Source organism: Nerophis ophidion, linkage group LG03 (assembly GCF_033978795.1).
Source record: "Nerophis ophidion isolate RoL-2023_Sa linkage group LG03, RoL_Noph_v1.0, whole genome shotgun sequence".
NCBI lineage: Eukaryota > Metazoa > Chordata > Actinopteri > Syngnathiformes > Syngnathidae > Nerophis > Nerophis ophidion.
The window spans coordinates 75,097,340-75,125,130 of record NC_084613.1 but is presented as its reverse complement, the minus strand read 5'-3'; the positions used below and the strand labels follow the sequence as shown (position 1 = coordinate 75,125,130).

At 38.7% G+C, this 27,791-nt stretch overlaps 1 protein-coding gene across 2 annotated transcripts in view; it reads right to left on the bottom strand.

Annotated features, from left to right (window-relative positions):
- The window catches only part of dph6 (diphthamine biosynthesis 6), a 200,469-nt gene that overhangs the window by 77,812 nt on the left and 94,866 nt on the right, over positions 1 to 27,791 (bottom strand). For both annotated transcript variants that reach the window (XM_061896056.1, XM_061896057.1), the window contains 2 exons: positions 26,264 to 26,393; positions 25,744 to 25,918 (listed from right to left, as the gene is read on the bottom strand). In XM_061896056.1, the coding sequence (XP_061752040.1) occupies positions 25,744 to 25,918; positions 26,264 to 26,393 (305 nt within the window). The remainder of the gene's footprint in view (positions 1 to 25,743; positions 25,919 to 26,263; positions 26,394 to 27,791) is intronic.

The following is a 27,791-nucleotide window of genomic DNA, read 5'->3' as shown; positions in this document are numbered from 1 at the left end:
GAGATTCCCAGCCAGGACTAAATTACACAAGCATGTTGTGGGAACACGTTAAACAAAAAGTATCAAGAGAGTGCAAACTTCTGCCAAGGCTTCACCATTTGAGCAGATTAAAGGGGATTATTATCACCAGACCTATGTAAGCGTCAATATATACCTTGATGGTGCAGAAAAAAGACCATATATTTTTTTAACCGATTTCCGAACTCTAAATGGGTGAATTTTGGCAAATTAAACGCCTTTCTGTTTATCGCGCTGGAGGCGATGACGTCAGAATGTGACATCGCCGAGGTAAAACACCCACCATTTTCATTTTCAACACATTGCAAACACCGGGTCTCAGCTCTGATATTTCCCGTTTTTTTGACTATTTTTTGGAACCTTGGAGACATCATGCCTCGACGGTGTGTTGTCAGAGGGTGTAACAACACTAACAGGGAGGGATTCAAGTTGCACCACTGGCCCGAAGATGCGAAAGTGTCTGCCGCCAGACCCCCATTGAATGTGCCGGAGTGTCTCCACATTTTACCGGCGATGCTAAAGCAGACATGGCACAGAGATGTATGGATAACCTGTAGATGCATTTGCGACTATATTACGCTTCCTTCCACCCACATTTAATGCGAAAAAAACACTTACCAATCAACGGATTTAAGTTGCTCCAGTGTCAAAAGATGCGAAAGTCCTGGTCGTTTGGTCCGCACATTTTACCGCTGTTGTGCCGACCGGCGATGCTAACGCAGCTATTCCGCCATCCTATGGCTATCAATAGCGTCAATAGCTATTCGCTCAATAGCTTCAGTTTCTTCTTCAATACTTTCATAGTCCAACCATATGCTTCAATACATGCGTAATCTGTTGAATCGCTTAAGTCGCTGAAATCCGAGTTTGAATCCGAGCTAATGTCGCTATATCTTGCTGAGGTATTCCCATTGTTTGTTTACATTGGCAGCACTGTATGACGTCACAGGGAAATGGCCAGTGTCTTCGCAGAGAGCGAAAATAAGGCACTTTAAAGCTTTATTTAGGGATATTCCGAGACCGGTAAAATTCGGAAAAAAACTTCAAAAAATACAACAAGCCACTGGGAACTGATTTTTATTGTTTTCAACCCTTTTGAAATTGTGATAATGTTCCCCTTTAAGGCTGTGTTCACACTTATAGAGGACCGAACCAAAATTGTTAAAATGCGATTCATGGTGCGCACTTTGGTGCAGTTCACCTGGGGTTGGCACTGGTAGTTTTGTGCAGTACGCTAGTAGTCAACTATACGGCAATTCCAGTCGGAGTAGTCGGATTAGACTATCAACTTTACAAAAGAATAGTTGTGACATTGAAACCCCATCCTCCTCCCGCCATTGAGTACCTGTGTTGGGATACTGTTGGGACTAGGGATAGGCACTAAAACCCGGTTTCATTAATGTAGAAACTACTGTATTTTTCGGACTATAAGTCGCAGTTTTTTTCATAGTTTGGACGGGGGTGCGACAAATACTCCGGAGCGACTTGTGTGTGAAATTATTAACACATTACCGTAAAATATCAAATAATATTATTTATCTCATTCGCGGAAGTGACGAAGAAAATATCAGCAATCGTCACACACACTTCAGCAATTGTCACATACACGTCAACCAATAAAAATTCGGCGGGGAGGGTCATGGCAGAAGTGCACTGTGGGTCATGGAATGTTAACTGCTATATGCTATATGATACTAACATAGCTATTAAAATGGATCATTTCATCGTTGGCGGTAACTTATAAAAACTGAGAAGAGCTGAACGAAACTTGGACCGAAAAGAAAATCATGTACTGCAGATTACAAGCTGGACGTAGTGATATGCAGCAGAAAACGACAAGAGGAAGCGGCGCATAGCTTTGGAGTTGGCAGAGTTGTTTAGAAGCAACATCGAGGATGAAGATTTAATCTGATTTATCGATTAGGAGTGACAGATTGTTTGGTAAACGTATAGCATGTTCTATATGTTATAGTTATTTGAATGACTCTTACCATAATATGATACGTTAACATACCAGGCACCTTCTCAGTTGGTTATTTATGCTTCATATAACGTACACTTATTCAGCCTGTTGTTCACTATTCTTTATTTATTTTAATTTGCCTTTCAAATGTCTATTCTTGGTGTTGGGTTTTATCAAATAAATTTCCCCCAAAAATGCGAATTATACTCCAGTGCGATGTATATATGTTTTTTTCCTTCTCTATTATGCATTTTCGGCTGGTGCGACGTATACTCCGGAGCGATTTATAATCCGAAAAATACGTTCTTAGTGCTTCATTTTGGTGCTAAATAAAAGCAGACTCGGCCACTTGCAACAATTGTTTTGTGGTGATGTTGTTCAATAACACTTTGTAAGCAAAAAGCATTCTGACAGTCTGACCTGCTTTTTAAACTATTGCTGACCTGAACGTGGCAAGGCAACTTTATTTATAGAACACTGTTCCTACACAAGGCAATATAAAGTGCTTTACAAAAAATTACAACGCAACAATAACATTTTGATAACAATAATCACAATCCAATTTAAAATCTGAAAATAAAATCATCATAAGAACAACAGAAAATAGATCAAAGAGTATAGACAAAATTATTTTAGTTTCCATAAAAACAATTACATAAAAAGGTTTTCAGCCTGGATTTGAACATTCAGACATGATGTAAAGAGAAATGATATAAAATTCTGTGATGTGCTATGCTGTAAGTGTGTTCATGTTCGAAATAAACTAAACAAAGAAAGAAAAAAATATTGCCAACGTTGAGGCACGTCTCATGCCAGCCCTCATATGTATGTATGTATACATGCATGAAGTTGTTTATTTGAAAGACGATGTGCAGTTACATTAAGAAGATGGTTGCACCAGATTCAGCACCATGCTAATTTCCATCTTAAGTCTTTTTATGGTGCATCTAACATGGACAATTAAAATTAGGGATTTTACCATCTACTGTCCATAAAATCATCAAAAGGTTCAGAGAATCTGGAGAAACCACTGCACGTAAGTGATGATATTACGGATCTTTGACCCCTCAGGCGGTACCGCATCAAAAATCGACAGCAGTGTGTAAAAGATATCACCACATGGGCTCAGGAACACTTCAGAAAACCACTGACAGTAACTACAGTTGGTCGCTACATCTGTAAGTGCAAGTTAAAACTCTACAATGCAAAGCGAAAGCCATTTATCAACAACACCGAGGAAAGCCGCCAGCTTCTCTGGGCCCGAGCTCATCTAAGATGGACTGATGCAAATTGAAAAAGTGTTCTGAAGAGTCCACATTTCAAATTATATTTGGAAACTGTGGACGTGGTGTCCTCCGGAACAAAGAGGAAAATAACCATCAGAATTGTTATAGGCGCAAAGTTCAAAAGCCAGCATCTGTGATGGTATGGGGGTGCATTTGTGCCCAAGGCATGGGTAACTTGAACATCTGTGAAGGCACCATTAATGCTGAATGGTCCATACAGGTTTTGGAGCATCATATGTTGTGATCCAAGCAACGTTATCATGGACACCCCTGCTTATTTCAGCAAAACAATGCCAAGCTACATGTTACAACAGCGTGGCTTTGTAGTAAAAGAGTGCGGGTACTTTCCTGGCCCGCCTGCAGTCCAGACATGTCTCCCATCAAAAATGTGTGGTGCATTATGAAGCGTAAAATACAAAAACAAGACCCCGGACTGTTGAACAACTTAAGCTGTACATCCAGCAAGAATGGTAAAGAATTCCACTTTCAAAGCTTCAACAATTAGTTTCCTCAGTTCCCAAACGTTTATTGAGTGTTGTTAAAAGAAAAGGTGACGTAATACAGTGGTGAACATGCCCTTTCCCAACTACTTTTGCACGTATTGCAGCCATGAAATTCTAAGTTAATTAATATTCGCAAAAAAAAAAAGAAAAATGTTATGTGTTTGAACATCAAATATGTTGTCTTTGTAGTGCATTCAACTGAATATGGGTTGAAAAGGATTTGCAAATCATTGTATTCCATTTATATTTACATCTAACACAATTTCCCAACTCATATGGAAACGGGGTTTGTATATATCTATATATACACGCATATATACACATACATATAGATACATACATACATACATACATTTTCTACAAATATACATATACATCCATATATACACACATACATATATATATATATACATATAAAAAATATATATACAAACACACACACAAACACACATATATATACATACACACACACACACATATATATATATATACATACACATCATATATATGTCATCGCATGATTTGCTATGATGCATATTTAAAATGCAAAAAATGTGAATATACATTTAAAACAAACCTATTATTAAGTATAGTATTAACATATATTTGTCTTGCATTATAACGTTTTGTTCTATTTTTAAATTGTTGCTGCTTATTGTACAATGTACTTTGTCGAGAATATTAAACCATTTTTTTTATATTTCTTCAATCTTTTTAGTCATCTTTTCTGTAATGAAAACGATTGGCAACCAATCAAGCACCTATTTTGGTGTTATGGGCGACTGTACCCGTGTTTAGAGACTAAGTTTATGTCGCGTTATAGTGAAGGCAATACATGATGTAAGAGATACATACATATATATACTGTACATACATATAAATATACACACACATATGTATATACATATATATATATATATATATATATATACACACACACATATATAAATTATATATCCACATATATGTATATATATACATATGTATAGACACACACACACACACACACACACACACACACACACACACACACACACACACACACACACACACACACACACACTCACACATGTAGACCCCACAGTCATTTTGATAGTAGGCTATAATAGCTACATCATGTGTTGCCTTCACTATAACACTCATATAAGACTTTTGAAGTAATTTTGATAGTAGGCTACTATAACTAATATAGATACTTACATCATGTGTTGCCTTCATTATAAGACTTAAATACAGCTTTTCATGTTTTGCGGCTCCGGACAGATTTGTTTTTTGTATTTTTGGTCCGATTATGCCTCTTTCAACATTTTTTGTTGCCGACCCTTGACTTAAAGGGAAGTCAGTTGACCCCAGTGTTTATGTTTAGGATGAGCAAAGCCTTCAGACACCTTTAAGGGGGGTAAACAGGAAGTGACTCAACTCATGGGGGGACGTGATGAATTCTGACTGTCAGTCAAAAAGTACCTTGATGACAAAAGTTTCAAGTCCCTGCACATAACTCAGGTATTAGCAAACCAGCCGCCCCACAACAGTGTGAACAAAAGTGTGTTCTTTTTGCTAGTAAACCGCTGAGCCTTCCAGAGCTCATTTTTCATGGACTCAATTACTCCACAACTCACACAACCTTTTCTCCCTCGCTGCCTCGTGGTCGGAGGTGATCACTTGTTCTTTTATTAAACGTGATAACATCCCTCGCGTCGTGCCAGCGCGCACGCCACCGCCCCTGCTCGGCTGCTGTTCTTTAGCCTCCAGCGATCCGGCGTATTATCGGCACATTATTTCACGCATGCCCTGGCGCTTTTGAAGTAATCTTAATAGACGGGAAAATTGAGACGTTTATGAAGTACGGGCCGTGTTTATGAACAAAAAAAAATAAATCTATAAAGTACGACAGGGGAGAGGTGAGATAAAAGCGAGTTTTTAATAAACGACGGCAAACGGGGGGAGAGACGTCAAGACGCCGACAGGCACCTCCTTCGAGATCGCTCATATTTTTGCAGATTAATTTTCTTGTATTAGAAATGAAGTTAAAGGTCCTAATTAATCTGTTAGAGCGGCCTCAAAACCTCCCTGAACACAAATATGCACCGCTCTGCAGATAATTACTCTTCTGTGCTAATTAAGGTGGAAGTTGTCTCTGTAGATGTCCTTTTTTGGTCGGCTCTTCATGGCAGTACGTTTAAGTCAGGACTTTGGGAAGGCCATTCTAAAACCTTAATTCTAGCTTGATTTAGCCATTTCTTTGCCACTTTTGGGGGTCATTGTCCTGTTGGAACACCAAACTGTGCCCCAAGACCCACACTCCGAGCAAATGACTAAGTTGTCGTGTAAGAATTTGGAGGTAATCCTACTTTTTCATTGTCCAATTAACTCTCTGTAAAGCATCAGTTCCATTGACAGCAAAACAGGCCCAGAGCATAATACTACCACCACCATGCTTGACAGTAGACATGGTGTTCCTGGGATTAAAGGCTTCACCTTTTCTCCTCCAAACATATTGCTGGGTATTGTGGCCAAACAGCTCAATTTTTGTTTCATCTGACCACAGAGCATTATACTACCACCACCATGCTTGACAGTAGACATGGTGTTCCTGGGATTAAAGGCCTCACCTTTTCTCCTCCAAACATATTGCTGGGTATTGTGGCCAAACAGCTCAATTTTTGTTTCATCTGACCACAGAACTCTCCTCCAGAAGGTCTTATCTTTGTCCATATGTTGCCAGATTGTGGAATGGCTACCAAAAGTGCCTTATTGCCAAGGTACATGTAACCAAATATCTATCCATCTACAGTTTGCTGCTGATCACATGGACAGAGATAAGACCTTCTGGAGGAATGTTCTGTGGTCAGATGAAACAAAAATTGAGCTGTTTGGCCACAAAACCCAGCAATATGTTTGGAGGAGAAAAGGTGGGGCCTTTAATCCCAGGATCACCATTCCTACCGTCAAGCATGGTGGTGGTAGTATTATACTCTGGGCCTGTTTTGCTGCTAATGGAACTGGTGCTTTAGAGAGAGTAAATGGGACAATGAAAAAGGAGGATTACATCCAAATTCTTCAAGAGAACCTAAAATCATTAGCCAGGAGGTTGGGTCTTAGGGCCAGTAATAAATAAATAAATAAATAGATAGATAGATAGATAGATAGATAGATAGATAGATAGATAGATAGATAGATAGATAGATAGATAGATAGATAGATAGATAGATAGATAGATAGATAGATAGATAGATAGATAGATAGATAGATAGATAGATAGATAGATAGATAGATAGATAGATAGATAGATAGATAGATAGATAGATAGATAGATAGATAGATAGATAGATAGATAGATAGATAGATAGATAGATAGATAGATAGATAGATAGTAATTTATTGATTCCTTCAGGAGAGTTCCTTCAGGAAAATTAAAATTCCAGCAGCAGTGTACAGAGTTGAGATCAATTAAAAAAGTAAATAATGGGGGTTTAAATGGAAACAAAATTGAGAAATATTACAATAAGAATAAAAATAAAAAGCAACAAATGATGACCCCAAACACAAAGTGGTAAAGGAATGGCTAAATCAGGCTAGAATGGGCTTCTCAAAATCCTGACTTAAACGTGTGGACAATGCCGAAGAAACAAGTCCATGTCAGAAAACCAACAGTCCAACCTCAGTGTAGACCATCAAAATGAAGTATTTTTCGCTCGAACCGTCGCACCTATAAGCTACATGATTAAAACATTTTTCAAGCATGTTCTTGTAAGCCCGTGGTTGAAACGGGATACCAAAAAACATCCATGGCTGTATTTCTTCCATGTGGTTTTGGCTTCCTTATTGCATTCCAACCTCGTCTCATTTCATTTCCCGGCACTCTTTTACTTGCTACTATTTCGAAAAAGCCCCGCAGACATTTTTCATAAACTTGGCTGACTTTTAAATAATATAAATGACAATAGGCCTCAGTAGAGCGCAAACTTCTGCCAAAGGCCTCGCAATCTTGATTTGGATCAGCACCATATTGAACGACTTTCTACATGTTTGCCATCTGTCATTAGGTTTGTTGCTTTATTTACTGGGAAATGTCAAGAAATGTGGGGAAAAAAATTATATTATGTTAAATACAGAAGAGTGTAAGGAGGAGTCCCTGAAGACTTCCAGTAAACTGCAGCGGCATGAAAAATATAAAGAAAATAATACATGTGAACAATAATGAATCATTATCAGCGCAAAACGAAGAATTATATCTAATAACATGAAAACATAGCCGTGATGTAGATTTTAATAAACACATCATTAAGGGGATATTACTGTAGGTGGGTTAGGGCAGTTTTTCTCAAAAATTGGGGCAGACCCCCCTAAAGGGAGGCTACGATGCGATATCAGACCACACAGAACATCAATCAATCAATCAATCAATGTTTATTTATATAGCCCTAAATCCCAAGTGTCTCAAAGGGCTGCACAAGCCAAAACGACATCCTCGGTTCAGATACCACATCCAACATGCTTTATCAGTTCCAGTATCATGTTTAAAGGGGAACTGCACTTTTTAAAAATGTTGCATATCGTTCACAATCATTATGAAAGACAAGACGACGGATGATTTTTATTTTATGCATTCTGCATATTAAATGAACTCGATCAAAAGTCCGCTTAAAATTGAGCGTATGAGAGCCGTGCAATTCCACTTCTAGAGCCCCTAAAAAAAACATCCGAACCCCTCCATCATTGTTTTATATACACAATGTAATTATATATGTAATATAATAACAGGCATTTTTATAATAACATTTAATATTTACGTATTTCGATCATTTTAAGTAGACATTTCCGATATGTCGGACTGCCGAAATTATCGGCCGATAAATACTTTAAAATGTAATATCCCAAATTATCGGTATCGGTTTCAAAAAGTAACATTGATGATTTTTTTAAATGCCGCTGTACGGTGTGGTACACGGACGTAAGGAGAAGTAAAGAGCGCCAATAAACCTTAAAGGCACTGCCTTTGCGTTCCGGCCTTTTCACAGTAGCAAGTGAATGCAAGGCATACTTGGTCAACAGCCATACAGGTCACACTGAGGGTGGCCGCATAAACAACTTTAACACTGTTACAAATATCCGCCACACTGTGAAGCCACACCAAACAAGAATGACAAACACATTTCGGGAGAACATCCGCACCGTAACACAACATAGACATAACAGAACAAATACCCAGAACCCCTTGCAGCTCTAACTCTTCCGGGACGCTACAATGTACACCCCCCGCTTATCCCCCCACCTCAACCTCCTCATGCTCTTTCAGGGAGAGCATTTCCCTAATTCCATGCTGCTGTTTGGAGGCACGTTAAAAAAATAATGCACTTTGTGACTTCAATAATAAATAAGGCAGTGCCATGTTGGCCTTTTTTTTCCATAACCTGAATTGATTTATTTTGGAAAACCTTGTTACATTGTTTAATGCATCCAGCGGGGCATCACAAGAAAAAATTAGGCATAATAATGTGTTTATTTCACGACTGTATATATCGGTTGATATCGGAATCGGTAATTAAGAGTTGGACAATATCGGAATATCAGATATCGGCAAAAAAGCCATTATCAGACATCTTTAATTTTAAGCGTACACGACGCATTAATTTCCAAAATTCCGGGGTGAAGATATGCCTTGAGTAGCTGTTAATAAACGTCCCCCACAGCGAGCATGTTGGGTAGGGCAAAGGTGTGGTAATCAAACACGGTTTCACACAAATTAAAAGTGCTGTTTGCGACTCCCTCACAGTAACATTTTTCAAATTAAACAATCTCACAAGACCACCACCCAGTAGTGGTTAGTGGTTTAGTTAACAGAAAATATTTGTATTAAAACGGTCCATATTTCTCACAATTACAAAGTTCATGTAATAAAAATGTTTACCGACCCGAATAAAATGACCGGTGTTTACACCTGTCACTCACCCGGTCTCGCCAACAACTAAGCACAGGGAGCGTGCACACATATGAAAACTGTCCGAGAGAGGCAACAAACAATTTGCAGTCATGTTGTTACGATAGAATATATATTTAATGACAGCTAAAGCTAGCTATCCAAATTGTTATTATTAACCAACAACACCTAAATCTAATGCACATGCATGTGTTACGTACGTTTGTAATTACATACGAGACGCCATAAGATTGTGGGGATGTAGTGTGTAAAATTAACTATAATAAAGTTGTCACCCTCTAGGCATCTGTGTATATGCTGCAGACAGCCCCGTTAAACGGTAATACTAACCAACAGAAATCTTACTGCAGTGTATCATTTTACAAGTAATTGTTATATCCTTAGCTGTTCATTATTTGGCTCATTGACCAGAATTGCCTGTTTTATATTCCTTCCTGTGTACCTATTTGTTTAAAAAAAAAATGCTTAGTATTGATTTTATTCACAGGTCAAAAGTCTTGACGGTGTTACAAAAAAGATCAGTTAGAACAGGGGCATTCAAAGTGCGGCCCGGGGGCCATTTGCGGCCCGCAGCTAAGTGTTTAGTGGCCCGCCACACATTGTGGAAATGCCATTGCAACTCAGTATTATTCTTCCTCCAAACACGACGAGTTGAGTTTATACCAAAAAGTTCTATTTTGGTTTCATCTGACCACATGACATTCTCCCAATCCTCTGCTGTATCATCCATGTATCCATTTTGGTATAAACTCAACTCGTCGTGTTTGGAGGAAGAAGAATACTGAGTTCTAAGAACACCATGCCTAACGTGAAGCATGGGGGTGGAAACATCATGCTTTGGGGCTGTTTTTCTGCTAAGGGGACAAGACAATTGATCCGTGTTAAGGAAAGAATGAATGGGGCCATGTATTGTGAGATTTTGAGCCAAAACCTCCTTCCATCAGTGAGAGCTTTGAATGGTTGACCAAATACTTATTTTCCACCATCATTTACAAATAAATTATTTATAAATCCTACAATGTGAATTCCTGGATTTTTTTTTCACATTCTGTCTCTCACAGTTGACGTGTAGCTATGATGAAAATTACAGACCTCTGTCATCATTTTAAGTGGGAGAACTTGCACAATCGGTGGCTGACTAAATACTTTTTTGCCCCAATGTAACTAGGTTCTTTATATCGATAGATCGATAGATAGATAGATAGATAGATAGATAGATAGATAGATAGATAGATAGATAGATAGATAGATAGATAGATAGATAGATAGATAGATAGATAGATAGATAGTACTTTATTGATTCCTTCAGGAGAGTTCCTTCAGGAAAATTAAAATTCCAGCAGCAGTGTACAGAGTTGAGATCAATTTAAATAAAAGTCAAAAGTAAATAATGGGGGTTTAAATGGAAACAAAATAGAGAATATTACAATAAGAAGAAAAACTAAAAAGCAACATCCATCCATCCATTTTCTACCACTTATACCCTTTCGGGGTCGCGGGGGGCGCTGGCGCCTATCTCAGCTACAATCGGGCGAAAGGCGGGGTACACCCTGGACAAGTCGCCACCTCATCGCAGGGCCAACACAGATAGACAGACAACATTCACACACTAGGCCCAATTTAGTGTTGCCAATCAACCTATCCCCAGGTGCATGTCTTTGGAAGTGGGAGGAAGCCGGAGTACCCGGAGGGAACCCACGCATTCACGGGGAGAACATGCAAACTCCACACAGAAAGATCCCAAGGCTGGATTTGAACCCAGGACTGCAGGACCTTCGTATTGTGAGGCAGACGCACTAACCCCTCTGCCACCGTGAAGCAACAATTGGAATAAAAATATAACAGTAAAATAAGAATATAACAAGACAAAGTAGGCAGTAGTGACCATGTTATGAAAACGTATTGCACTGTTATTGTTTTGCATCCCCTGTCATCCTAGTACCGCCCGTCCCCCGTCCCAGAGAGGAGTTGTACAGTCTAATGGCGTGTGGGACAAAGGAGTTTTTGAGTCCATTAGTCCTGCACTTGGGATGAAGCAATCTAGCACTGAACAGGCTCCTCTGGCTACTGATAACGCTATGCAGCGGGTGACTGGCATCATCCAGGATGCTCACTAGTTTGTCAACAGTCTTCTTCTCTGCCACCCTCACCAGTGTGTCCAGTTTCATTCCGATTGTAGAACCGGCCCGCCTGATCAGTTTCTCAAGTCTGGAGCTGTACTGCCCCCCCAGCACACTACCATGTAGAACAGAAAAGAAATATTGACCCATACAAGTTACTGATTTGGGAACATTTGTTGTGATATGATTATTTAAGGCGTCAGTGGACATGAAGCAAAATGACCAACCTAAAGACTTTTAAGGACATGTATTTTTAGGCCCACCCTACCACAAAAGTTTAAACTTGTAACTTTTCACCAGGCGGTTCAGTAAAAGTGCAGGTCGCTGTTTTTGGACATTTCAAACTAAGATTATTTAAATGTTCTACCATGCACCTCCTCTGGCCCTTTGACGCTAATTGGCTGTGTCACCTCCACTTCCCTCCGCTGATGCCTGCCGGTCCACTTTGACAATTCTCAAAATGCAATGCAAATCCTATTGTGGCTTTAGCGCACGGCAGCCCTCCACAATGTCGACTGTCACTCACTATTAGGCGAGCGGTGAAAAAGGAAAGGGGGGGCGGGGGGGGGAGAGTGCGGGCTAGCGTTCGGCCCGCGCCGTGTCGGCTCTCTCCCTGAGAACACGCCTGGCGGAATGTGATCAGTGAGTATAATTTCCCCGGCAAATATCCCAGGGGTGAGCCACTTACCTTAACAGGGAAGACGAGATGTTTAACAACCATTGAGAGCCATCGTCTTTCCATTCAGGCCTGATCGCGCTTTTGTGTTTGCCGCTGTAAACGGCGCTCCGAGGGGAATGTCGCAAAGCAGGCGGTGTTCATTTTAACAGATGTGGAGAAAGATCCTGCAGCGTTAGAGTTTGATTGTTGCAAATGTAATGTATTTTTTTTTTTCAAACAATTGGCCATTCATAAATCTAAGTGTCTATGGTAATACTGTCTAATTGTTTAAAATTACATTCACATTAATGTTATTATTGTGTGAATGTTTTGGTTTTCTACACCAAAATTCATGTATTTATTATTATTATTATTATTCTCCAGATTTTGGCGCGCTCTACCTTCCACATTTTTCACCCGAGTCAAACCGTTCTAACTTCAAACTGTTCAGCCTATTCGAGAATCGCGGGCTTTCCCTTGACAGATTCCCCAAATTCCCAGATTTCCCAGAATTCCAGGTTTTCCGGGGCATTTTTCCCATTCAAAATGAATTGGCCATTTTTCAAACATTCACCATTTCCACATTTTTCAACCAATTCAAACCATCAATCAATGTTTATTTATATAGCCACAAATCACAAATGTCTCAAAGGACTGTACAAACCACTACGACTACAACATCCTCGGAAGAACCCACAAAAGGGCAAGGAAAACTCACACCCAGTGGGCAGGGAGAATTCACATCCAGTGGGACGCCAGTGACAATGCTGACTATGAGAAACCTTGGAGAGGACCTCAGATGTGGGCAACCCCCCCCCCCCTCTAGGGGACCGAAAGCAATGGATGTCGAGCGGGTCTAACATGATACTGTGAAAGTTCAATCCATAGTGGCTCCAACACAGCCGCGAGAGTTCAGTTCAAGCGGATCCAAGACAGCAAACCATCAATACATTCTACCTTCAATACATTCCACCATCCTGGATATTTACATTGGCTTTTTTCCAAGGCCTTTCCAAAGCCCTATTTCCACCCTGTTTTCTGGCGACAACTCCTTACACATTTTTCAGAGCATTTCAACCGTTTCACCATCAAAACATTCCTCTCAATCAGGACAAAAAACAAACTAGAAAACTAGAAAAATTCTCGCTTTTCCTGAAATTCCCAAATTGGGGGAAATTCCCATTGAAATCAAAGCGATATTCTTCAAAGTTCCACAACTCCCACATGTTTCATGTAATTCAAACTGTTCCAACTTCAAAATATTCAGCCTGTTTGGGAATTATGTGCTCTACTTCAACAATTCCAAAAAAAATTCAGGATTTCATTTCAACTTCAGCTTTGGAACATTCACACGCAATTCCTTCAGGAAGTTCCAACTCAACTGTTCAGCCTACTCGAAAATCGCGGGCTTTCCCTTGACAGATTCCCCAAATTCCCAGATTTCCCAGTATTCCAGGTTTTCCGGGACATTTTTCCCCATTCTAAATGAATTGGCCAATTTTCAAACATTCACCATTTGCACATTTTTCAACCAATTTAAACCATTCTACCTTCAATACATTCCACCATCCTGGAAATTGACATGGGCTTTTTTCCAAGGCCTTTCCAAAGCCCTATTTCCACCCTTTTTTCTGGCGACAACTCCTTACATATTTTTCAGAGCATTTCAACCGTTTCACCATCAAAACATTCCTCTTAATCAGGACAAAAAACGAACTAGAAAACCAGAAAAATTCTCGCTTTTCCTGAAATTCCAAAATTGGGGGAAATTGCCATTGAAATCAATGGGATATTCTTCAAAGTTCCACAACTCCCACATGTTTCATCTAATTCAAACTGTTCCAACTTCAAAATATTCAGCCTGTTTGGGAATTATGTGCTCTACTTCAACAATTCCAAAAAAAATTCAGGATTTGAGTTCAACTTCAGCATTGGAACATTCACACGCAATTCCTTCAGGAAGTTCCAACTTCAACTGTTCAGCCTACTCGAAAATCGCGGGCTTTCTCTTGACAGATTCCCCAAATTCCCAGATTTCCCAGAATTCCAGGGTTTCCGGGACATTTTTCCCATTCAAAATGAATTGGCCATTTTTTAAACATTTACCATTTCCACATTTTCCAACCAATTCAAACCATTCTACCTTCAATACATTCCACCATCCTGGAAATTGACATGGGCTTTTTTCCAAGGCCTTTCCAAAGCCCTATTTCCACCCTTTTTTCTGGCGACAACTCCTTACACATTTTTCAGAGCATTTCAACCGTTTCACCATCAAAACATTCCTCTTAATCAGGACAAAAAACGGACTGGAAAACTGGAAAAAATCTCGCTTTTCCTGAAATCCCCATTGAAATCAATAATACATTCTTCAAAGTTCCACAACTCCCACATTTTTCATCTGATTCAAACTGTTCCAACTTCAAAATATTCAGCCTGTTTGGGAATGAAGTGAAGTGAATTATATTTATATAGCGCTTTTTCCCTTAAGGGACTCAAAGCGCTTTACATAGTGAAACCCAATATCTAAGTTACATTTAAACCAGTGTGGGTGGCACTGGGAGCAGGTGGGTAAAGTATTACTTTCTTTAAAACATTTATTCAGTATTTTTTAACTTTAGAAAGATACATGATTGACAACGATAATGATGCCCAAAAACATGAAAAAAGATGGGAAATCTTTAAAGGCTTATTATGAAAATGTAATAATGTTTATAGATATGCAACAACAGCAACATATATGCTATCTGTTGTTGTGTTCCCTATTTTTGAGTGTACAAAATGAAGGTGTGCGTTGAATCTGATTTGGACATAATATGGACTATACACAAATGCTTTTTATGAAAATTTAATTTTGTTTATAACTTATATGCAATCTGTTGTTTCCCTAATTTTTGTTGTTGTACATGGATGAGGGTGTGTGTTGCTGAGCCCACTTTGACATTGTCTGGACTGGACCTGGTTTTAAAAACCTTTTAGACAAGTCTAATTTCATTAACAACCTGGTCTGATGAAGATAAGGTTTTTTTTTTTTTTATTTTTTTTTTTTAATAAAATAAAATGAGATTAAAAAAAGGAAAACAATGACATTTTTTGGGGGATAAAAAATAAAGTAAAATCATACAAAACAATTACATAAAAAATAGTAATTAATGATAGTGTTAGTGGACCGGCGACACACACAATCATGTGTGTTTCAGGGACTGTGTCCCTTGCAGACTGTGTTATATATGTTGTAGGAACCAGCATTTTGGTAGCAGAAAGAAACACCCCTTTTTTGTGTGAGTGGGTGTGGCTGGGTGTGAATGGGGGAGGGAGGGGCTTTCTTTGGGGGGTTGAAGTGAAGTGAATTATATTTATATAGCGCTTTTCTCTAGTGACTCAAAGCGCTTTACATAGTGATACCCAATATCTAAGTTACATTTAAACCAGTGTGGGTGGCACCGGGAGCAGGTGGGTAAAGTGTCTTGCCCAAGGACACAACGGCAGTGACTAGGATGGCGGAAGCGGGAATCGAACCTGCAACCCCCAAGTTGCTGGCATGGCCACTCTAGCAACCGAGCTATACTGCCCCACATGAATGATGTGCTCTACTTCAACAATTCTAAAAAAAATTCAGGATTTCAGTTGATGCACTGATGGAAAGTGTATCTTGTGTGTTTTTGTGTTGATTTAATAAATAAAAAAATAAAAAATAAATAAATAAAAAAGTGTCTTGCCCAAGGACACAACGGCATTGACTAGGAAGGCGGAAGCGGGGATCGAACCTGCAACCCTCAAGTTGCTGGCACGGCCACTCTACCAACCGAGCTATACTGCCCCACATGAATGATGTGCTCTACTTCAACAATTCTAAAAAAAATTCAGGATTTCAGTTCAACTTCAGCATTGGAACATTCACACGCAATTCCTTCAGGAATTGCCTCATCTAGTTCATCTTTAATTTTCAATCCATCTATCCATCGATTTCCTACCGCTTGTCCCGTTCAGAATCGCGGGGGTGCTGGAGCCTATCTCAGCTGCATTTGGGCAGAAGGCGGCGTACACCCTGGACAAGTCGCCACGTCATCGCAGGGCCAACACAAATAAATGGGTTGTACTTGTATAGCGCTTTTCTACCTTCAAGGTACTCAAAGCGCTTTTGACACTACTTCCACATTTACCCATTCACACACACATTCACACACTGATGGAGGGAGCTGCCATGCAAGGCACCAAACAGCACCCATCAGGAGCAAGGGTGAAGTGTCTTGCTCAGGACACAACAGATGTGACAGGGTTGGTTCTAGGTGGGATTTGAACCAGTGACCCTCGGATTGCGCACGGCCACTCTTCCACTGCGCCACGCCGTCCCTAGACAGACAACATTCACACTCACATTCACACACTAGGGACAATTTAGTGTCGCCAATCAACAATTAATAAATATTTTTTTCAATTCATTATTTAGTTGTTTTTAGAAATATATTATCTATATACTTATTTTAATTTTAACAATTCTTTATTACCTATAACAAACGATTGTACTTTAAAAAAATTTCAAAACAAATAAATATATATACTGTATATATATATATATATATATATATATACAGTATATATATATATATATATATATATATATATATATATATATACACACACATCTCTACATATATATACATCTACATCTCTACAGAACTGTTTAATGAGGGGTTCCCTCAATCGTCAGGAGATTTGTATATATATATTTATTATTATTATTATTTTTAAGTACAATGATATCATTATTTATTTTTTAATTGTGTGTCCCGACCATGTCACTTCTGATGGTACCAATATTGGAGCCTTGTGTAATAGCATTACCAATATTGATTCGATATATCAGCACAAATCATGCGTACTTTTATTATTTTGTAGTGTGGAATGTTATCAAAGGTTTGATCAAGTGAAATGTCTCAAACAGAGAACAATATTAGGTATAAAAAAAAAACACCAACCTATTTATTACTAACTGAGGTTGAAGTGGAGTGGTAATTGTTGTTTTGGAGACACTTACTGGTCACAAGAATTCCTTAAGTCAAGATCATAATGCAGTACGTCAAATGATGCGGACACTTTTGTTACTGGATACTTTCTTATACGTTTCTACCTTGGAGACATTGTATGTGTAAGTAACACGCAACTGTAATTATTTGATACTTGTTTATATTGACAAATGTTGTGATTTAGACTGCAGTATTATACAATTGAGGACACTTATAAACTATGTCCAGCTTGAGTGTTATTATATGCTTAGCTGTTGTGTAGCTGCTAGCTCATAGTAACCTACAGGTATATGTGACGATCTGTCAGTTCATGTCTGGTCATGTTTCCTTAATTGGTGTTTATTTCCTGCCAGCGCTCAGTCAGTGCTTATTTTTGTTCCACTTCCTGTATGTAACGGAGCATTTATGCTGGACATTTTACATCCAAACTGATATTTTTGCTGATATCCGACCGATACCATATATCATTATACATCAATTATATTAATAACACTCTCAATTGTTGTTTCTGCTCAACAGACTATCAGTAATTGCTGAGACATTAAAACGTGTAGGAATAAATAAGCCTAAATTATTCCTCCTTTTTGAACATGTTAAATTACACAGTTGTCATCATAGGATGCTCTTCAAGGTAACTTTTAGAAATGGCCAAACAAATAAACCAGGACTATGGCTTTTAGGTCTTGCAGCTAATTCTCTCCTTTAGGTTTAAATGAAATGTTTGATAGCGACGTCTGAGAGCATCTTCGGTTCATCAGTTAATTGATTGATGCAATACGGCAGTATAGAATCTTAATTAGATTATGCAAATGAGGTCTCTGATAAACAACGGAACAATTAATGGCATGAACTTTGATGCAAACACGTTTAGAAATGATTATGTTGCATGTAAATCAAGTGCAGGCCTAGAAGAAATAGAAAACATAGCCTGGGGTTTAGCATACAACGCACAAAGGGGGGTCCGTCCCCCTGCTTTGACATGATAAAGGTTAACTAATTCTTTAAATCAAATCTGTCAGAATTTGCGGGCCAGGTCGACATTCTGTCAGCTTCCCGAGAGCCGAACCAGAGGATGTGACAAGGCAGGCGGATAGATGACCGAGTCTGAAGGTCCAGCATCCGTCACCTGTCAAGCTAATCAACATGTTAGCGCCTGCCCTCACTGCAATGTGCTCATCAGGGTAAAGACACCAGAAAGTCAACAAACAGCATAGGATGCATGTGCATGTACGAGCCCGTCTGCCACACAGACGACAGCAAAATAAAAAAAAGAAACAGCAGCCTTGGAGTACAATGGCGGACTCGCGCAAAGCACTTTGGGTAAATTTGTGCTATGTATCAGGGGTGTCAAACCCTTTTTTACTGAGAGGACACCGCTGTTAAGGCGTATAAGAATTCACTTTATTATTTAGTTGCTTATGCATTTGATCAGTATACATTTTATACATACACTGTTAAAAAAAATGGCTTTTGCAGTAAAAAAAAAAAAAAAATCTCAGTTGCTACAATTTTACCCTAAAATGTACAGGGGGTTTTTTTCAGCAAATAATGTAAATAGAAAATGGTGTTATAGTTTTTTTATGGTAAAACTCTGGCAACTAAGATGACACTTTTTTTTAACCGTAAACATACATCCTCCATTGTAGAGTACAGTGTAAAATGTTATGAATACTTTGCTTTGAAATCATAGTCAAGCAGATATTTATTATACCTATTTTTATTTTAAGTAACAAAAATGTTTGAATTTTTTTTGTAATATTATTAAATAACTGAAAAATAATATTATGCGTTATTAGATGAAATCAAAGTTTAAAAGGTATGCAATTGCATGCAGTATATGTATTTTTCGTCCGTCAAAATTGAAAGGAAACATATATATTTTGTAAAAAGGGGTTAAGTACTTTACTGACGCACACTCCAGAATGTTTGAGGCTATAGGGCGTACCGAAAGACACAGCAGTAAAATGGTTGATCAAACAAAACAGAAGTCATCGTCATGGACCCACTAGCTGCGGAAATTAGCTCTCCAATCAGGTAAAGAGACTCAGTAACTCCAGGGTGACGTTTTGGTGAATTTACTGAGGAATTTGGCAAACTGAAACAATAAAAAAAATAATGCTTTTGTAAGTTAATAAAACTAACACAAACACTTGTAAAACTTGCTAACACATTAGCTAATGTTTTTGACGCTTGCCTAATTAGGTTACGATAGCACGTACAAATATGCATGAAAGCACTCCTACAGACAGCACACATGGGCCGGTTAAGTAAATATAAACATTTTTAGTTATATTGTAAAACTTACAAATGTTGCTTGAAAGGATGAGTGAAGAATTCATAAAGTCAGAACGCTATGGACGGCTCGAAGACTGAACTGCATGGTGGTTGGGGAAAAAAAAAAAACAGCGATGTAGTGAGCTAATTTGCCCAAAAGATGGCACCATACTAAAAACGATAAAATTCCCTTTAAGTGTTTTTGCTGGATTTTGTTGGTGTTTTTTATTAAAACTATTTTTATTATTGCCGTTAGCAAAGAAATATCCATAAATTAGCCGCTCTGTTTTGTATAAGCCGCATGGTTTAAAGTTTAGGGAAAAAAGTCTTACTCACTACAATTTTCAAAGCTTGTAGTGTGGAATCAACGGTATTTCAAAGCTTTCATTGGCCAGATGTGGTGCGCCTTATGTTTGACACCTCTGCCATATATGGATAATCCGGTACAAAAAACGTCACAGGTTTTGTTAATTCCAAAGGGCTCGTTCGGCAGAAGTATGATGAAATAAATAAATGATAAATGGGTTGTACTTGTATAGCGCTTTTCTACCTTTAAAGTACTCAAAGCGCTTTGACACTACTTCCACATTTACCCATTCACACACATATTCACACACTGATGGAGGGAGCTGCCATGCAAGGCGCCAACCAGCACCCATCAGGAGCAAGGGTGAAGTGTCTTGCTCAGGACACAACGGACGTGACGAGGTTGGTACTAGGTGGGATTTGAACCAGGGCCCCTCAGGTTGCGCACAGCCACTCTCCCACTGCGCCACGCCGTCCCTGAAAGTCAAGATTATTCTATAAAGATTTCCACAATAACGCCTTGGTTTGAGTTTCAATTTTCAGGACTTATGCAGATACCAAATACACAAAAACAGGTACCAATAAGTAAGAACAGTTGGTTTGACGTAACAGGACCTATTAAAATACTTTACCAATGATTTTCAGTGTTTACACAAAAATGTTGACCTGTTTTCAAAAGTTTGCAGATTTTGTGCAGCTGAAAGGCCAACATAAAAAACAAATATATATATATATTTGTTGCCCCTCAACTAAACAGCCCATCAAGATAACTCCATCATGCAAATCCAACACAGCGTCAACTCCGCAGGTTAGCCCCAAGGAATCCAAAGTGCGCAAAAGTCCGCGAGCTGCGGTTAGTCACAGCCTATACGCGCCTTCAGAGCCTCTTAAATGAATGGCTAATCCGCACATGCTCTCACTCAGTCACAGATTTGGCAGCAGGATCAAGGACAGTGTGGAGGAGAGGCGCACTATCCCTGTTGACAGTACTTTGACAAGCGTAATCCCGTATAATGCAAGTTGGGTAAACAAAAATCGCCAAGCCGAGCGTTCAACCACCACACTGCCACTTCCTCCTGTATGGCTTTCCATGCAACATTCTTTCTGGGTTCATGGCTGTAAACGAGTGGCCAAAAAGAACACCGACTTCCGACAAGCATCGGACAAAACCACAATCATACGCTGCTGCACGCATAAACAGCGACAGAAGCAATGCATAAAAACCTCTACACGTCATGGGAAAGATCCTGTGTATCCCATCATTATTCAACCATTTTAATCGTACACTCTTTTGCCAACAATAACACAGAAGTGGTAATTATGTACACAGTTTCTGCTGGGTCACTCAAAGTTGTAAACTCAAGAGTTGTAAATCGTTCGCTGCCATGCTTTCTTGTGAAAGTTTGGTAAACAAAAAAACAAGGATGTGGAAAAGTAGTTTTTTTCCTGCTGACATGCACACAGCAGCTCCCGTCGTGACACACTTTAAATAACTACATGGAACAAATCCTCAGATATAGCATACCTTACATCAGTGTTTCTTAACCATTGTTGGGCCGCCAAAAAATATTTGCTTCTAAGTTGTGGTAGGTATGAGCTGCAGCGTTACTCTATTGTAGTGTTGTCCCAATACCAATATTTTGGTCTCTTTCTATGCCACATCAATGTGGAATGCACTCCCAACAGGTGTAAAAGTAAGTGCATCTCTATATTCCTTCAAAACCGCTCCAAAACAACACCTCCAGGCAACTTCAACACTTTACTACTACCCTCCTCCATTCACATGCCATCTCCCCGGATTATAAACAACTAAAATGTACTTCTAATATATATACTTGTTCTTATGCTATCTGAACTCACTATGTTCTCTGCTGGCTGTACATATCCTACTAAATAAGAACTACACTGTTTCAATGTCCACATTTCTCTGTTGATGCAATTGTTGATGACTGAAGTTCTGATATCAACCAAAGCTCCTCATCCCACCCCCCGGATTGTAAATAATGTAAATAATTCAATGTACATACTATGATGATTAACTTGTGTGATGACTGTATTATGTTGATAGTATATATTTGTACCATGAATTGATTAACGTGGACCCCGACTTAAACAAGTTGAAAAACTTATTCGGGTGTTACCATTTAGTGGTCAATTGTACGGAATATGTACTGATCTGTGCAATCTACTAATAAAAGTATCAATCAATCAATCAATGGTACCGGTACCAAAATTATTTCGATACTTTTTAGTACTTTGCTAAATGTGAAGTGAAGTGAATTATATTTGTATAGCGCTTTTTCCTCAAGGGACTCAAAACGCTTTACATAGTGAAACCTTAGTTACAATGGCAGTGGGAGCAGGTTGGTAAAGTGTCTTGCCCAAGGACACAACAGTATTGACTAGGATTGCGGAAGCGGATATCGAACCCGCAACCCTCAAGTAGCTGGCATGGCCGCTCTACCAACCGAGCTATACCGGGTATAAAGGGGGCCCCAAAAAATGGCATTATTGGCTTTATTGTAACAAAAAAATATTACGGTACATTAAATGTATGTTTTTTATTGCAAGTCTGTCCTTAAATAAAATAGTGAAAATTCAAGACAACTTGTCTTTTATTAGTAAGTAAGCAAACAAAGGCTCCTAGTTTAGCTGCTGACATATGCAGTAACATATTGTGTCACTTTCCATTCTATTATTTTGTCAAAATTATTACAGAAAAGTGGTAGAAAATGAATTATTAATCTACTTGTTCGTTTACTGTTAATATCTGCTTACTTTCTCCCTTAACATGTTCTATCTACACTTTTGTTCAAATGTAATTATCACTTATTTTTCTATTTGGATACTTTACATTAGTTTTCGATCATTCCATGAATCTGGGTATTAATCCAATACAAGTAGATACAGGATCATACATTGGTCATGTTCAACGTCCTCGTGTCCAGGGACATATTTGATGAGTTTAAAAACATAATTAAAATTAAAAAAAAAACAACGAAGTATCGATTAGCTGCACTACTGTAAAGTTAAAGTACCAATGATTGTCACACACACACTAGGTGTGGTGAAATTTGTCCTCTGCATTTGACCCATCCCCTTGATCACCCCCTGGGAAGTGAGGGGAGCAGTGGGCAGCAGCGGTGCCGCGCCTGGGAATCATTTATGGTGATTTAACCCCCAATTCCAACCCTTGATGCTGAGTGCCAAGCAGGGAGGCAATGGGTCCCATTTTTTTATAGTCTTTGGTATGACTCGGCCAGGATTTGAACTCCAAACCTACCGATCTCAGGGCGGACAGTCTAACCACTAGGCCACTGAGTAGGTTGGTACCATTACAGTGAATGTTAGGTGCGGTATAGCTCGGTTGGTAGAGTGGCCGTGCCAGCAACTTGAGGGTTGCAGGTTCGATTCCCGCTTCCGCCATCCTAGTCACTGCCGTTGTGTCCTTGGGCAAGACACTTTACCCACGTACCCCCAGTGCCACCCACACTGGTTTAAATGTAACTTAGATATTGGGTTTCACTATGTAAAGCGCTTTGAGTCATTAGAGAAAAGCGCTATATAAATATAGAGAGAAAGGTGTAGATCCACCAATGGCCTTTGGTTACATTTTACAGTTAAAGGTACTTTTCAGAGGTGGTATAGTACCAAAAATGATTCATTAGTATTGCGGTACTATACTAATACTTGTGTACCGTACAATCCTTTCGACCTTATTCAAAATAAGACATTCTTCATCTCAGTATGTTAATAATGACCGAATTAATTAATTACATATTAAAAAACTGCTGTATTACTCATTCACGGATCTCATTTTACTATAAAAAAAAAGTCAGTAAATGAATGTATATATTTGTAAACGCTCTGACGTGGGAGAGGGGTAGGATTAAATAAGCTTTGCTTCTTCCTACTCCTTTTCGGACATGATGTAATGTGAAATGATATTAAATTGTCTGATGTATTAGGTTGAAAATATGTTCATGTTCAAAATAAACTAAGAAAGAAAGAAAGAAAGAAAGAAAGAAAGAAAGAGAGAAAGTAAGAAAGAAATCATACTCCATTGTAATACACTTTTCCACCACTTGTGGCAGTAATGACAATATCAAACAAACAGAAGAAGTATGGAGCTAATGTCATAGATCAGTGGTCCCCAACCTTTTTGTATCCGCGGACCGGTCAACGCGTAATCATTTTTTTTTTTCCCTTTGTCATGAAAAAGGGAGGTTTTTATGGTTGGTGTAAGTGTATATTGTGTTTTTTATGTTGATTTAATTAAAAAAAAAAAAAAATTGTTGTGTTTTTGTTTTTTTTTTAAATAAGAATGAATAAAAAAAAATTCTGCGGCCCGATACCAATCAGGCCACGGCCCGGTACCGGGCCGCGCCCCGGTGGTTGGGGACCACTGTCATAGATGATGAGCTGTATTTACATTCCAAATGTAAAAAAATCTCATCAAATAAGTTACCTCTTGACGCAAAAAAATATATAACATCGAAAGAGCTCACTATCCTGAAAAAATTGCCAAAAGAGAAGATTGAGGTCGCTCAAAATGACAGTAATGTTTGCAAAATACAAAGACAGAGAGCTGGTATGGGAAAAAACAGAAAAGCACTGAAAAACAGGGCTCCAGGGGTATACATTCAAGAAGACTTCTCAGAGACCGTGAGGCAAAAACTAAAATAGTCGTTACTTAAAATGAAAGAAGCTCGGGAAAAAAAGGGCAAGTAGCTTATGTTATATATGACCGGTTGGTGACAAATCCTCCCAGGGAGTGAATAGAGCAAAAATGGAATAATATATCAGCACAGCCTACCCACAAAAGTTCAACCGGAGAGTAGCATGGGTCGAGTATGTCTTTGTTTGCTTTAAATTAGTATTTCACACTGAGTATATACATTTATAAATGAATCAAAAACACATTGAACTGAAAACCATTTGCAATGTGAATCATAAAGGTGCAAAAATTAAGAATGATACATTTTTTTTACCACATCAAGAATGATTATATTATATAGAGAATCATTATAATTACAACAGTAAAGCACACAATAAATTGTCAATTGTATACTTCAACAGCAGAAGCTTGTATGCATTTTTTTTGGAACAATTAAAAGAACCCTTTAAAGTGATTACTAGCTCATGAAACATAGTTTGACACTAAAAAGGAACACACTTTAAATTGGAAGGATACAAACTGGACTACATTAATAGAAACAAAAAGTGCGAAAAAAGGACTTGCTGTATATGTGGCGAAAAAACTGAATTACAAAGTGGTGGAAAATATGTCACATGCTATTGATCAGTGGTGGGCCTTATAACCCGGTGCGCCCTAAATTGTGATGCAAAGTGTGTGTGTGCGTGTGTATGCATGCCGTCACGCCTCCACCCGCAGAGACAAAGACAATTGCTGTCTGACAAGAGGCTTTCACTGAGTTTCTGCTACAGATAACTCAAATCGTTTTGAGCGAATTATGATTAAACTTTCAGGAAACGGGATAAGGAACGAGTGATTACATCTTGAGTGTGATACTGATCATAGTCTGGAATCAGGACTTTTTTTTTTTACGATTGTGAGATAGTTATTTTATTTAATAAGCTATTGACTACAATGAGTGTCCACAAAATAAAAGATGCAGCACCTTACCCTGAGGGCTTGACTGTAGGGCCCGATGTTGGCGGGTGCCCAGTGAGAAAGACTCTGTACGTGCAACGCCTCTCTCTGATGAAAGCTGTCTTCCGCCGGGGGCTTGCTCCAGTCATGGAGGAGACAGTCCATCTGCAGCAGCTGGCCAGCAGGTAGCGGGGCTTGGACACACACCCTTGGATCAAATAATGGAATCTTAGAAAACAGCAATGAATTGATTTACGTGGACTCCGACTTAAACAAGTTGGAAAAACTTATTTTTGGTTGTTTTGATTGATTGATTGATTATTTTATTAGTAGATTGCACAGTTCAGTACATATTGCGTACAATTGACCACTAAATGGTAACACACGAATAAGTTTTTCAACTTGTTTAAGTCGGGGTCCACATTAATCAATTCATGGTATTTGTTACCATTTAGTGGTCAATTGTACGGAATATGTACAGAACTGTGCAATCTACTAATCAATCAATCAAGCGCCTCAGTGTTTCTTTTGTTCAGTGTGGATGCAGTTTTACCGGGCAGGAGGGTTTGTGGTAAAGTGTTTCTTGTACACCTCGTTGAGTGGACCAAAGTCCACCATGTTGCTCACATACAGGTGAACGAGGACAATGTCCTTCAGGCCCCAGTTTCTGCTGTCCAACTCACCTGGAAAATCAAAAAAACAGAAGTGGAAAAGTTGAACAAAACCTCAACGGTTTCAATCAGAGTTTGAGGCTAAAGGAAGAATGCTGAAATAAGTTCTCCCGTCCAACGGCAAAACCTAGTAACTCACTTCTAGCTGATTTTGAGAAAACAAAGGAAAACCAATCTATCTTGATGCTGTCTTACAAAGTTTTTACAAATTCATCAAATGTGTAGATGTTTTCTTGAGCTTTCATTTTCTTGCCGATTGAATCTGCTCTCGTGAACATGTGCCCTTTCTCTAGATATTTTATCACAATCTCGGGTGGGCCCCATTCTGCGGTTGCACATTCGGCAAGAGCTGTGTACAGCGTCCAGTTTTTATTTTGACCTCCACAGTTATCTGCCCAAAAGAGTATGCAAGGGGAAGAATCAAGAACAATACATTTAATGAAGGTGCTTGCAACATCCTGGGCCAATCTTCCAAATATCCCCTCGTGCCATAATATCACATAATCAGGTTGACCGTCGGCCCCCATTCTTGCAAATGTCTCATTAAAGACAATAAGGCGACTGACAAAGAAGCTCCGATTGGTCCCTTGAGATACTAGGTTTTTCTGTTGTATCTACGCGGTTATGTGGTAGTTGCTAGGTCCTGCCATGAGCGTAACAGCTTACTTACGGAACAAATTACAATATCGCATACACTAATGTAAAGCATATCACCTAGGAACTCCAAAATTATTATCAGCTCAGTTTTGACCAAAATTTAGTTACTGGGTTTTGCCTTTCGACGGGAGAGATATAGGAAACATTTTTTTTTATATTTTATTATTACTTCTCAAGCAAATCATATAGTTGATGTAGATGCCCATATCGGCTGTTCAGATTTACTTTACAAAAGAAAAGTGTATGATACTTCTCTTATTGCCTTATTTGTATTCTACTTTATTAAATGGATTAATATTATCATTTGGTGCAGCCGGGTCGGAGCAGGAGGAGTTTTTTGGAATTTTGCCTATCATTCACAATTCTTATGTAAGACAAGAACATGTTTTTTTTTTCAAATTTTTTAATGCATTCTACGTAGTAAATAAATGCGATCAATTGTCTGCTTACAAAGGAGCCTATGGAAGTCGCTCCATTCTGCCTATAAAGCTGAAAATAGGTCCAAAAAAATTCAACCAACAAGCCTGGCACAGACAAGTTTGAGACCAAGTTGAATAAATGTTGCATTTCCATACCTATCATTTACAAAATGGCGAGGCATTTACATACTGACTTCTTGTCAGCCGTGGGTAGTTTGACAAATAAAATAAAAAAACTTTTGTCAAAATGTAAAAAGCAAACACTTTACACATACTGTACATATACAAGCACATGGCACACTGACAAAGCTTAACCTATAGTTACTATAACAAT